The 14,018-nt window shown below is 47.4% G+C and overlaps 1 protein-coding gene across 1 annotated transcript in view; it reads left to right on the top strand.

The window, feature by feature from the left end:
• The window catches only part of LOC144109517 (uncharacterized), a 30,864-nt gene that overhangs the window by 7,257 nt on the left and 9,589 nt on the right, over positions 1–14,018 (top strand). The window contains exons 3-6 of the mRNA XM_077642340.1: positions 3,082–3,410; positions 7,018–7,269; positions 10,793–10,976; positions 11,946–12,203. Coding sequence (XP_077498466.1) covers positions 3,288–3,410; positions 7,018–7,269; positions 10,793–10,976; positions 11,946–12,203 — 817 coding nt within the window. The 5' untranslated portion in view covers positions 3,082–3,287. The remainder of the gene's footprint in view (positions 1–3,081; positions 3,411–7,017; positions 7,270–10,792; positions 10,977–11,945; positions 12,204–14,018) is intronic.

A 14,018-nucleotide genomic window follows, 5' to 3' on the forward strand; every position in this document is an offset into this window, starting at 1 on the left:
ACAAAAAGAGAAGTCGTGTGTTTGTCATTATGTAGCACTGACGAGAACATGAAGCTTCTCGAGCCTTACATGCGAGACTTCCTCGTGAACGGGAAAGAGTGCCGAGTGCTTCGTGATTCCGCAGCTACAATGGATGTAGTTCACCCCTCTTACGTAGAACCCGATATGTTCACGGGCGAGTGCGCATGGATCAAGCAAGCCGTGGAAGCTCATAGCGTGTGTCTGCCCATAGCAAAGGTGCTTATTGAAGGACCTTTCGGAGCACTTGAGACGGAGGCCGTAGTGTCATCTAGGCTGCCCCCCCAGTACCCGTACCTATTTTCGAACAGGTCCGATCACCTCCTGCGCGAGAAGGGGCTTTTGTTTGGTGAGGCTAGCGTTCAGGCCTTAACCAGACCGAGAGTTCGGGAGCTCGCTGCAAAGGCGGTGGTTGCGGGGCCGACGTTGTCGAACAATGAAAAAGGGTCGGAGGCGCAGCAAGCTGATATTCCGAGCACGTCAGAAATGGATAAAATTGAGCCTGTAGCGTTGAAGGCACCAGGTACTGGAGATGAAATGCACGACACGGGAAAGTTAGAAGAGCTTCCGGTCGAGCTTCCGGGACTAAGCTCAGTGACGAACAGGGAAGGCACTGATCAGGTCATTAGTGACTTACTCAGTAAAGCACAGCTGTCGCCTGAGCAGAAAACCGAACTACACCAACTCTTACAAGAGTTTCAAGGTCAGTTCTCTGAGAGGCCTGGTAGGACTTCTGTCCTTACGCATGATATAGAACTTACCTCGCCAGAGCCAGTACGATCCAAGGCGTACCGGGTGTCACCCCGCCAGCGCGATATTATGGAGGCTGAGGTAAAGAAAATGCTACAGCTCGGTGTTATTGAGGCGGGTGAGAGTGATTATACCTCCCCTTTGATTTTAGTTGAGGTACCGGGCAAGGAACCTCGTCCTTGCGTCGACTACCGCAGGCTTAATTCCATTACTAAGGATCAAATTTATCCGATCCCTAACATCGAGGAGCGCCTTGAGAAAGTTAGTAGCGCTCAGTTTATTTCCACCCTAGATCTTGTCAGGGGTTATTGGCAGGTTCCACTTACAGAAGAGGCTAGTAGGTATGCGGCGTTCATTTCACCAATGGGAACATTCCGTCCTAAAGTTTTGAGTTTTGGTTTGAAGAACGCGCCATACTGCTTTTCAAGCCTCATGGACAAAGTGTTGCGGGGACAGGAAGAATTCGCTTTACCGTATTTAGACGACGTAGCGATATTCTCCGCATCCTGGTCTGAGCATATGGCACACTTGCGGGCAGTGCTAACCCGCCTGCGCGAAGCGGGCTTGACAGTCAAGGCTCCCAAGTGCCAATTAGCACAGGCCGAGGTTGTCTACCTCGGTCACGTGATTGGACAGGGTCGTCGCCGCCCCTCTGAAATAAAGGTGGCCGCTGTGCGAGACTTCCCGCAACCGCGCACGAAGACCGATATTCGGTCGTTCTTGGGTGTCGCCGGCTACTATCAGAGGTACATCCCCAGGTACTCCGATATCGCGGCTCCCCTGACGGATGCTCTAAGAAAAACAGAGCCCCAAACAGTCGTCTGGAGCGAGACAAAGGAAAGAGCTTTTAGCGCCCTAAAGAGCGCCCTAACAAGCCAGCCTGTGCTACGATCGCCAGACTACACAAAAGGGTTCGTTGTTCAGTGCGATGCTAGTGAGCGAGGCATGGGCGTTGTACTGTGCCAAAGGGACAATGGAGAAGTGGAACACCCCGTCCTGTATGCTAGTCGTAAGCTGACCTGTCGTGAGCAGGCGTACAGCGCCACCGAGAAAGAGTGTGCGTGTCTCGTGTGGGCCGTTCAGAAATTGTCATGCTACCTAGCCGGCTCGAGGTTTATCATTGAGACGGATCACTGCCCTCTCCAATGGCTGCAGACCATATCTCCCAAAAATGGCCGCCTCCTGCGCTGGAGCCTCGCTTTGCAACAATATTCCTTTGAGGTGCGTTACAAAAAGGGGAGTCTCAACGGTAACGCCGATGGCTTAAGTCGAAGCCCCTAACGTAGGAATCCGCCTCAAAGTTGTTGGTTACTGATGTTTTCTTCCTGAGGCAGGATTTTTAACATATTGCTTTTGTTTAGTGTTTCAAAGTGATTATGTGCTTTCTTGTGCAATTTTCCAATTTGTGGACGCGTTCTGAGTGCTGCTTGACTACTGTAAGGAACTAGGCAGTAGTATAAAAGGGGAAAGAGCCTGGCAGAGCTTAGTGAGGGTTGTCTCGTGCTTGCTGACTGAGCGGTTGCGTTTCGGCGTAGTTCTAACGCTTGCTGGGAACGAGCACAAAAATGGCAACTCTCCTGAAGTGACTTTGCAGTGCCCTGTGTGATCCTGAACCTGAGAACGAGGCCTTCTCTGTGCGCTGCGCTCAAGCAACGTCGAGGGACGACCGGTTTCGTTTACGAGCATCATCGAGCGACATCCCTCTGGACAGCGGATGCAGTCCCCTGACCATCGGGATCTCCTTCTCCCGGCGGGGCGGTCTGTTACGTCTCGCCTACAACGCGCGGTATAGCCGGCGCGGATGCATCGGACGCCGCGGCTTCGTTCATCGCGGCCGCAACGCCTCCCGCCAAGCGCGTCCAGGCATGTTTCAGTGCCACGTGTCGTCGTGCGTGCGTGTGTGTGTGTGTGCTTGTTTTGCCCACGCTTGTCAAAGCGCGGCAGCCGGGGAGAGGAGCTCCTCAACTGGGAGGCGAGGAGGTCTGACCGGCGCCGGCCTGGCGGACGCGCCCGTCACGCCTGAACATGTTCAAGCGTCGCCGTATCGGATGACTCTTCCCAAGCCGTTCCCTCTTGCCCTCGACTCCGAGGGTATAAAAAAAGACAGCTGCGCCGGACGCGAGGGAGAGCCTTCGATTCCTTCCCTCGAGTAACGTGGTCGCCCTGACCGGCTGCTCTTTTGCGATGCCAGAATAAACAAGTTGTTCTGTTGCCAGTCGACTCATCCTTTGCCGGGACCTTCGGATGTTTCCTGCTTTGCCCCAGGCCGCCAGGCCAACGCTACCCTTGGGGCTTGCAACCCAGATGCAACAGTGCCCATCCGGGTGCCACAGAACTGTTCCCTTGTTCGAAGGCTGTTTGTTACGCCATCTCGCGTCTTTTTTCTGCCGCCTGGTGTTCACGCCGAGAACAGGGTGCTCCGCAAGTTTGATTCAAGCTATGCCCTGCGAGTCTCCTTCCGTGACGACCATTTTGAGTTTTTGTCACACACACTAGCGTCTCATGAAAATAAGCGCGAGATGATGGAAAAAGTGGTCGGGCGCTTTTTGCGGGACGGAGTCAAGATTGGGGATCGTCACTTCAGGCTCCTGGCCAGCTCTGTAAGCCAACTACGGGACCACGGTGTCTGGCTCTATGCAAAGGTGAGAAGGTTTGAATGAAATTTGAGTGGGGAGATGTTGTAATGGCACAAATAAATAGCGGAGCTTTTTTTGTTATTTCTGTTCGTCCGGCGTTTCTATCAACTGAATTTAATTGTGCATTGCAAGCAGAAGCTGCAAATGTGTTTAGAGCAGGTTTTGTCGTCGCCTTTCAGAAGTGAAGCCTGGCAGAGAGCACGTGTCTGTTGCTGCCAGAATATATTCACATTAGCTGATTACATGGATCTGGCCTATTGAGTATTTTACTATAGTTACCCCGCATCAGCTTGTTTTTACTGGAGCTACATTAAAAGGATTCTCTCGATGTATGCAAAAGCTTGACACGATCATGTGCAGGGGAGATCCAATAAAACAGTTCACAGGTACAAGCCAAAAATGGTTAAGCTTATTCCTGCTTTGGACTAAACCGGTCATTGAACTTTATTTAAACTTTCTTTACGAAAGAAATAACGACAAGCTTCCTAAGTTTCTAAACTGTCGCGAAATTCCCCGAAATGTTTGAATAAAAATGTTGCTGGTCGTTGAGCTTCTGCATGTTAAAAAGAAAGACGTGAACAATATGCCCTAAATATTATTCATGCTTATGCTAATAGTTAATACCAAATCGAATGGAGTACTCTGATCAGTACTGCAGCATGCTATGTTTGCAAAAACACCGGAGCTATTAGATGTGAAGTGCCTTTTCATTACGTTGTGATAAACTGTGCCGCAAAACAATGAATAACACGCTTCGGTGTTTGAACATTCCTTACGTTTCTTAAGTTTAATAGCGAGCGCACAAACGGCATTCGCTAGCGTATACCAGGTGGTTCAGGGATGCCGGCTGCTAATTTTTAAAAATATGTTTTTTTAGGTAAAGAGAAACTTTTTGCACCATAGTAATACCAGTTTTGGCGGGCGCCAAAAAACAGGCCAATCATGTTAGCTAGTAAATCAAGTAAATTCTAATAGTTAACTTTTGAACTAATACAGATAGGCATTTGATTGGAATTCAAAGGTTTTTGTGTCACGTGGGTTTTAGGACGCCACTTTTTCTGGACATCGTGTTTCGTTGCCTTTGAGCCTTATAATACTTTCGCTAGGGTGGCCACCCTAACAAAGCACGTTGTGGGGCTAGTGGCATGGTGAAGCATGGTTTTTTCAGCGCTGCAAAACCGAGCCCATCCTGTGTACTACTTTCTTTCTGTGTCTTCGTTTTTGTAGCGCTGAAAAAACTTCTTCAAGAAACCATGGAGTTTCGCATTAAAAATGTTGGTACACAAGACGTCTAAAGGTGCTTGGACGAGGGCGATGCTGGCGAACGCTCTCAAGGTTAGTTCACACGCAAGATGTGTTGGGTTTTAGCGTACATGGGCAGCTAACACACACGCAACATAAGTTCCCGCGAAAGGAGAAGGCTGGACACGTCCGCCGTTGTAGCTCAGTTGGCAGAGCATCGGACACGAAATTTAGAGGTCGTGGGTTCGGATCCCACCGCCGCATATGGTTTTTAACGCGATAGCGTTAAGGAGCTCTTGTGTCAGAAAATCTGCCGTCGGCGTCGACGTCATTCAGAGTGAGAGAGAGAAATCTACAAAGAAGCAATCTATGAGGCAGCTGGCCCTCCTAGCTCACGTAACCTTGTGACGTCATCACAGCCTGCCCACCGGATTGTGAGCAAACTGGGCACCACGGCAGGTGGCTGTTAAATTATGGATTAGTCGTGCTCGGTTGCTCGGTAAGAGTAAACTGAATCGCACAAGTCCTACTACTTGGGCACCATGACTGAAGAAAAAGGGAACGCCGACCAAAAGGTTGTTGTTTAAAACGAAGACGTTTCGGCTTCCATACGGAAGCCGTGATCAAGGCTTCCGTATGGAAGCCGAAACGTCTTCGTTTTAAACAACAACATTTTGGTCGGCGTTCCTTTTTCTTCAGTCATGAATCTTCTACCCGACCAGACGAGATTTCGTCAGACTTTAGATTTCATTACTTGGGCACCCATTTGTGTACCTACTTATGCACCCACTTGTGCACCCACTTGTGAATCCCACTTGTATATCCCATTTGTTCCCTGGGATGCCACCGGTGGTGGCATCCCAGAGCATGGCTGTCCCAGGGCAGTGGCGCATCGCTTAAATGCTGCACCACTACGCCAGGAGTGGTATGCGGACTCCCAGGGATCTGTGAATGTTAAGTAGAGGAAGAACAATTCTGCATATGTGGGCACTAGCACATTTGCTATCGCGTCATACCCTTAAGGCGGAGCTTAAATGTCCCCTAAATTTTTCTGCTTTCTAAGCAATTATCTTTCAGCGATAAAACAATTACACTGTTAATTTCCCATTGACCAACAGCACAATTTAATAATGATAACAATAAAGGCAGAAACATTCCCCTATGCCCTTTGCTTTCGGTGACTATTGGTTTCCTTGCTATACATGTCATACATAACGAGCCCCTCTTTTCCCTTCCTTTCCTGCGACCATGGACATTTAGAGTCAATGGGGACGCCGCAGGTGTGTTTGTGGCATGCAGGAAACAATTCCGAATAATTAAATTAGTGAGCACCCGTCTACCAGGTATACGCTATTTGCTCGAATGTATGTCAGGCTTTTTCTAGAATTATTGGACAAACTTGATGGAACCGACCTATCGTTGCAACCAAATATTAAGTGCGACCTTTAGACAGGACAAAAAAAAAAGTGCCTGCAGTCAATGCCAAGCACAAACAAATTTGATGGAACCGACTTATGATTGTAACCAAATATGAAGTGCGACCTTTAGTCACAATAAAAAAATAACAGGACACTTTGGAAATTCTCAAGTGTGTTCGGCGAAAGCGTGTGGCCATTCATTCGTTCAATGATCTTCCGCCGTTTAGTGTTGGGGGAATCCGCCTTCCTGCGCTTGTTCGAACCGCTTGCTGCGGAATCACTGGGCCGCTTGGGAGCCATCCGAGTCACTCACTCGACTGCAACGACACGTCTGGCGAAGGAGCGCCGTCCCAGCGCGTACTCGCTCCGCCTGCCGGTGCAGGTGACGTCACTGTTGCTATGCGCAGCTGCGCATGCGCTTCGGCACCGCCACCTGTCGCCGAGGGGCGAGGAGGGCGCGAGCCGGTTCGGGGGAGGGTCACAGCTGGCACTCTTGCAGGCTGTGGATGTAACGGACAAACAGGATCCCGACCGGGAGTAGGAACCATTAAAGGCTTTCGCCTTAAAAAAGTGCGCCTGTAGTCGGAACCAAACACGGTCTGATGGACCCGATTTATCACACTAAGCACTTCAAGATCCTTCGTGGCCACACTGCGGTCGTTTTCAGGCAGCTGCTGGTCACTCGACTCGCCTTCTCTGCTTCAGAGAGGGCTAAAAAGGAAAGACATCTGCATCTTATCAGAGGACTGCTAATCTTATCAGAGTCTTTACAGGTGTTCTCCTGTGTTTTTTTAAAGTAGTGGTTAACGTATATTCGATTAAGTATGGTGTGTTTAGAACTATAAGGAACCGCACACTAATCTCATAACCATATACGCCTGCTGGCTGATGTGCAGCATACTGAGTGAGTTATAAACAGTTCTTGCGTGCTGACCTGACATATGCTTTTACAGGATTGCCATGGTAATTCAGTGGAGTCGATACGAAATTGGATGGGGGACTTCAGCCAGATTCCCAGCGTGGCAAAAAAAATTGCTCGGATGGGCCAGTGTTTCTCAACAACAGAAGAGTCGGTTTCTGTGCCCCTTCAAGGCGAGACAATGGAAGATGCTGCGGACATAGAGGGCGGCGTACATCCTGAATCGGGAAAGCCATTTATCTTTTCGGATGGCATAGGCATGATCTCCGAGTCCCTCATGAAAAAGGTACGCCTGTACTCGCGTGTGCCGTCATCAGCGCACGCATGTATGCTATTGTAATCTATTCGTTCTTTCACTTGAAGTGCTTTGCATCCTTGTTGATACAGTGTGTATACGATATAGGTGATTGCATGTGTCCTGTATAGGATATTACATGTTGGTGATAGCAATGGCAGCCAACCCTAAAAATAACGTCTAGTTTTTCTCCAATTTGACTGCCATGCTTAAGAATTAACGGCAACAGAAATTAGAAACTACGTTCATAGAGCGAAGCTCGATGCAAAATCCGATTAATTCCTTGAAGAGTCAGAACATTTAGACCAATTAACACTGATCAGTTCACAGTTTTTTCATTTTTGCTTATTTTGGGGCATTTCTTTCATGCTTCATCGCACTGTTCTTTATGTATACGGGTAATGTTTTACTGGTGCCTGCCAAGTGTATTGGTACTCAGATATCGGAGAATGGAACTGCCATAATATTGTTGTGTACGTAACCACTTGGTTTGTCCAAGAGAGGAATAAGCTGGTAAATGCCGGCAGTTAATAGTAATAACATAAGTTGGAAACTGACTACTGCGAAGCAACATCTCTAAGGTCTCTGGAGATGTTGGCGTATTGTAAGTTTGCGGGTAGCATTCTGTTCAAAATATTCAAAGGTGTGGCAAATTCCCGGCTCTATTTTTGTTGCAGCCAAAATTTGTAGGGCCACAGCGCCCAGGGTAACCGCATTTTCGAAATTCTAAAAAAGCTTATATGGATATTACTTACCGTGGCTATACGTCCCTCAATAATTAAGGAGCCTAACAGTAATAGTTAAAAAGTTCAATTCAACTATTCAGTAGCAGTTAACCAGCCTGCTTTCCAGCAAATCTTAGCTGTATTCTGGTGTACTACACCGCTTACAATGCTGCGTAGAAAAAAGTGCTCTTCTTGCTACAAAAAAAAGCATTTTTAAAAACTTTGTAATGTCTTGGGTGAAACACCCTGCATATCGAGTAGAGCTGAGATTTGGGCGAGTTGGTAAGCATTCATGGTGGGTGAACAGAGCAGCAAAGGCGGGGACAAAGGCAAGACAAGCGCTGGCTAGCAACTGTGTTTATTGAAGAACGAAAAGTGGTAATATATAGTGAACGCAAACAATAAAATATAAAAAAGAGAAAAAAAAACGTCAAAAGGGGTAAACAACCTATGCCACGTGCAAGTCAAGATATTGAATTTCCTGTCACTTATTGTCACAGAAGGATTGCTGATGCACTTTTCTCCAAGATTATGGATGTGATACGCTTCCATGATCTCGCGCGTCACCTTGTTCTTATGATATAACAGCACTGCTGTCTTCGTGTACAGCAGTTGGCATTTGCATTTTTTGCAGCAAAACTGTGTCCCAGGAGCAGCGCCATCTTTTCCTGGTTTTCTTTCCTGTTCTTTTTTTATTTTTCATGCTTGCACTAGCACCTATCGCGATGAGCGGCAACATGACAGAGAGGGTTATTTGTTCTTGTGAATTCATGCTCCATTAACCTCTTATTCATGCATCTGCCTGTTTTCCCAACATCGGCGGCACCGCACTTGAAGGGTATCTGATATACAACGTATTCTTTGCAGTCAACGGAGGGCGACACATGTCGAACCTGGCAACCGACCTTCCTTGTTGGCTCATTGCGGTAGGTGCAAGTGCAAGCACGAAATAGAAAAAAAGAACAGGAAAGAAAACCAGAAAAAGATGGCGCTGCTCCTGGGACACAGTTTTGCTGCAAAAAATGCAAATGCCAACTGCTGTACACGAAGACAGCAGTGCTGTTATATCATAAGAACAAGGTGACGCGCGAGATCATGGAAGCGTATCACATCCATAATCTTGGAGAAAAGTGCATCAGCAATCGTTCCGTGACATAAAGTGAGAAGGAAATTCAATATCTTGACTTGCACGTGGCATAGGTTGTTTACCCGTTTTGTCGTTTTCTCTTTTTTATATGTTACTGTTTACGTTCACTACATATTGCCACTTTTCGTTCTTCAATAAACTCAGTTGCTAGTCGGCGCTTTTCTGCCTTTGTCCCGCTTTTGTTGCGCTGTTCACCCACCATGAACACCCTGTATATGTTTCAAGCTGCAGAATGGCGATTGCGTGTGGAAAATATAGAAGGGTCTGTGAAATAAAGTAACGCAGTTTCGTTTCCAGTAAGGCAGCGTGACAGCTTATTGCGTTATTAGCGTGACTACGATACCCGTATAGCTTCCAGCAGTGAGACATATTCGTGATGCCCATCTACACCGGCTTGAAACTCAGTCTAAATGAAAATAACAAGTCAGGCTGGTTTTTCTCCATGTGTGCCCTGGAGTTATGTGCGTATCGTAAAGCAGACGAAGAGTGGTATAAAGCTGCACATTGTGACCTGGTTTGTGGTGGTTTAACGTTTCAAAGCAACTCAGGCTATGAGGGACGGCGTAGTGAAAGGCTCCGGAAATTTCGACCACCTGCGGTTATTTAACGTGCACTGACATCGCACAGTACACGGGCCTCTAGAATTTCGCCTCCATCGAAATTCGACCGCCGCGGCTGGGATCGAACCCGCTTCTTTCGGGTCTGCAGCCGAGCGCCATAACCACTGAGCCACTGCGGCGGGTTGCACATTCTGATCGTGACCATCAAAGGAATAATTCAGGTGTCACGCTTTCGGACATTCCAGTGGCCTTTTCTTTTACTTTACTTGAATGGAGGCTAGCAAATTCGGCTCGCCTCGCGAGGCTGCTCGCTCAGAACCCGGATCCTCCGGTCGCTCGCTATGGCTTGGCGATGGGCTGTCGGCGGTGGGCTCCTCAATAGAAGCGAGATGCGTCAGTGTCGAGACCTGGCTGCCGAAAGGCAAAGCAACCTTGGGGGAAGCGCACCCGTCCCGAAGTGTGGAGAGAAGTCATTGAAATTTCAAGAATAGGGCAAAGAAGGCAGCTCACTGTGGCGGCGCGGCGGCCGCTGAGAAAACCGCAAGAGCAGTGCGTTTGCCCACTCCAGACAGCCCACAGGACAACGCGTACCTAGGGCGTGAGGACTACGCGGAGCTGCCACGACGTGACGGAGGATAGGCATTTACTCCCTGAATCTGTACTCTCTTAGCACGAACACGCCCATATGGGAGTAAAAAATCCGGGTGGTCGAAATTATCGGGAGCCCCCCCCACTATGGGCGTCCCCATAGCCTGAGTCGCTTTGAGACGTTTAACCCCTTATTACTAAACATGCTCGACTATGAGTTTCATGCCGACGTAGGTCTGAGCCATAACGGACACGTGGAACAGAGTGTCCACACTACAGAGAATAATTATCTATTGTCATGTAATCGAGACGGATCTTGCAGTGAACAATCATAGTAGAGGAGTGGAAACGATAACGCTATCACAGCACTTCCTTGTCGTAATAAATTTGGCGATAATTCTTTGTTTTCGTGCACCTTGCTGTATCTTCAGTTGCTGCACGCAGAGTCAGGACGAGGGGCCGCAGGGGCTCATGTGTTCCACTGTGTTTTCCAGGTGTGTGAAAAGCTGGACATGGCACCAATTCCGTCTGCCATCCAGATTCGCTACGCAGGCTACAAAGGCATGCTGTGCATGAACAATGCTCTTCAGGGCGACAAGCTCATTCTGCGCAAAAGCATGAACAAGTTTGCCTGTTCCACATCGAGCAGCCTTGAAGTCATCAAAGTTTCCGCGCCATGTGAGTGCGGCAGTGCATTCCGCAACTTTGCTACAGCAAGGAAATGGTAGCGAAATGAGTGTTCCTCTATAAGTTCCTAAAAAGTAAACAACTGTAGCGCTTGCAATTATTTGCAATTCAAGCGAATATTTTTGCTGTAAGGCAGATCTTTTATAATTACGAATACGTTACAAAGCTCACAGATCTCACTTCATGGAGCTGAATATTAAATAGGCTTTGCAACGTAATTCTCCAAGTGCAACTCAAAGCAGCTTGTTTAATAGCATTGTGTGAAGAACAAACATGGGCACACTCTTTTATTGACAAGTGCGGAATGAAATTTGCAGTTCAATTCATTGGGCGAATACGACATTACGGTTAAAGGTTTCAAATATAATTTTTTCTTGTAGAAATTAATGAACTGATCTATATCTGCATTAAAGTAATTTTCCATGTGTTCAGGCTTTCAGGGGCTGCTACTGGCCATGCTAGCTGTAATGTACGGTCAAATTATCTTACCTTTGACCCTTTTTTCTGGCTGCAATGGTACTCGTTCGCATACTGACACGATAAAAGATTGATAATAATTGAGAACTAATTTTAACCTTCATTTTTTCTGCCGCTCAGCTTCATTAAATATGAAGTCAAAAGGAAGAAGTGTGTCATTCTGAAGAGCATTATTACATTGGTTTGGCTGGTGCGTAAATTAGAGATCAAGATAACTTAAGAATACACAGTATAGAACCTGCTAATGCGTGCACCAGCATAAGCGCTATTTTATTGTATCGTTGTAAACGATCTTATCTCTGACGCCTGCAATGAATTTATTTTATGCCGTTGCTGTCCTGTTTGCCCACATCTGCATATCGCTATGGAAATGAAAGCACTGTAGTTGTCAGTAAATTACGGGCCAGCGGATTTTTGCTGCTGTCGTATCATCTGCGCTGGATTATCTGCTAGTCTATTTTTCGCACACCCTGCTCTTTGCAGCTCCTGTATTCCTGAACAGGCCGCTGATCACCATCTTAGAGCAGCTGGGTGTTCCGAGGGAGGTTTTTTTAAGCCTACAGCAGAACATGGTTCTGCTGTTGTGTGATGCCCTTGTCAGCGACGCCCCTGCCTTGCTGTTGCTTAAGACGTACGCACGTACAAACCTCCCTTTCTTGAAGTTGCGGCCGAGTGGACTGTCCTGGAGTCGAGAGCCGTTCACTCGTTCTCTGATATTGGCTCTCTACAAGAGCTTGGTTGGTAAGTGCCCAAGTGTTCTATAACTTCTGCCCTGGGTGCAGTTCATGCCGGTTCCGTACATCTCCTGCATGAATAACGGTAGCAAAATTTCGAGCTAAAGATAGCACAGTAAATGTTTGTCTTCTCACGTATAATTTGTTTATATTAGGGGATGATATGAAACTTTAAGATGTCCACTTTCCCAGGAGCACAACACTTTGAAATATACAGATCTGCTTCCTCTGCTCTATGCTCCATATTGTAACTTGCTTCTGCCATTCTGCGGAAGCTATGGATATCTTGGATCTTCAACCAATCAGGCTGGCGACCACGTCTTAAGATATTTCTTGCTCGCCTTTTATGCTCGCGACGCCTGCAGTTGCTTTAAAAAAAAAAGTTTGGTTTTGAGGAAAGGAGCGGCGCAGGAACTGTCTCACTCCTCGGTGGGCACCTCAACCGCACTATGAGAGAACGGAGGAAGGAGAGAGTGAAAGGAGAAAGTGAAAAAGAGATGCCCAAGTAGAGGGAAAAATGAAAATTGGTTTTGGGTTCGAACCCGACCGCAGCGGCTGCGTTTTTAGCAAAACGCTAAGGCGCCCGTGTGCTGTGCGATGTCAGTGCACGTTGAAGATCCCCAGGTGGTCGAAATTAATCCGGAACCCGCCACTACGGCACCTCTTTCTTCCTTTCTTCTTTCACTCTCTCCTTTGTCCCTTCCCTTACGGCGAGGTTCAGGTGTCCAACGATATATGAGACAGATACTGCGCCATTTCCTTTCCCCCAAAACCAATTGTTATTATTATTCAAAAGGAAATGGCCCAGTATATGCCTCACATATCGGCGGACACCTGAACCGCGCCGTAAGGGAAGGGATAAAGGAGGGACTAAGAGAATAAAGGAAGAAAGAGGTGCCGTAGTGGAGGGCTGCGGAATAATTTCGACCACCTGGGGATCTTTAAGGTGCACTGACATTGCGCAGCACACGGGCGCTTTAGTGTTTCGATGGAGGCGAAACGCTAAAGCGCCCGTTTGCTGTGCGATGTCATTGCACGTTGAAGATCCCCAGGTGGTCGAAATTATTCCGGAGCCCTCCACTACGGCACCTCTATCTTCCTTTCTTCTTTCACTCCCTCCTTTATCCCTTCCCTTACGGCGCGGTTCAGGCGTCCAAAGATATATGAGACTGATACTGCGCTATTTCCTTTCCCCAGAAAAAAATTATTATTATTCATTTCGCCTCCATCGAAATGCAGCCATCGCGGTCAGGATTGAACTCGTGTCCTCGGGCTCATACGGCTGCGAAATATAGAATAAACAACACTGTTTTAAACCAGGATACACTCAAAAAATGTTAGCCTGACAGTGACATTTTTCCGTCAAGAGTATAGGCCTACAATAATCGAATACACCGTGAGTATACGGGTACGGTTTATTCCATGTTTCTTCCTCAAAACATGCGGAGTTGAAAGAAAAAGCTGCTGCTTGGCAAGGTCCCACTCCCCTTGTTTACATAGGCAACTGCAGGCCATATAATATACACTTGTATACAGATCAGCATGCATAAGGAGAAACGTGCTTTGGTGAACATTTTTTACATAACTCAATTTACGAAGGCCAAGGCCAGCTTTCATGAAATGTACAAACACAAAATGAAGCGTCGGTAGCCACGTTCGAAAAGAAAGAATTTTGGAAGAGAACATCTCCCCATCGCTGCACTGCTTGTGTTGTACGTTTCTTTCGTCCTTGTCTTGTTTGCGCTGTTTTAGAATGAGTTCTCTATATAGGGGCTTAATTCTGCCGATCGATCGAAACGCAGGGATAGCATCTTGGGATTCA

Source organism: Amblyomma americanum, chromosome 11, assembly GCF_052857255.1.
Source record: "Amblyomma americanum isolate KBUSLIRL-KWMA chromosome 11, ASM5285725v1, whole genome shotgun sequence".
NCBI classification, from domain to species: Eukaryota; Metazoa; Arthropoda; class Arachnida; order Ixodida; family Ixodidae; genus Amblyomma; species Amblyomma americanum.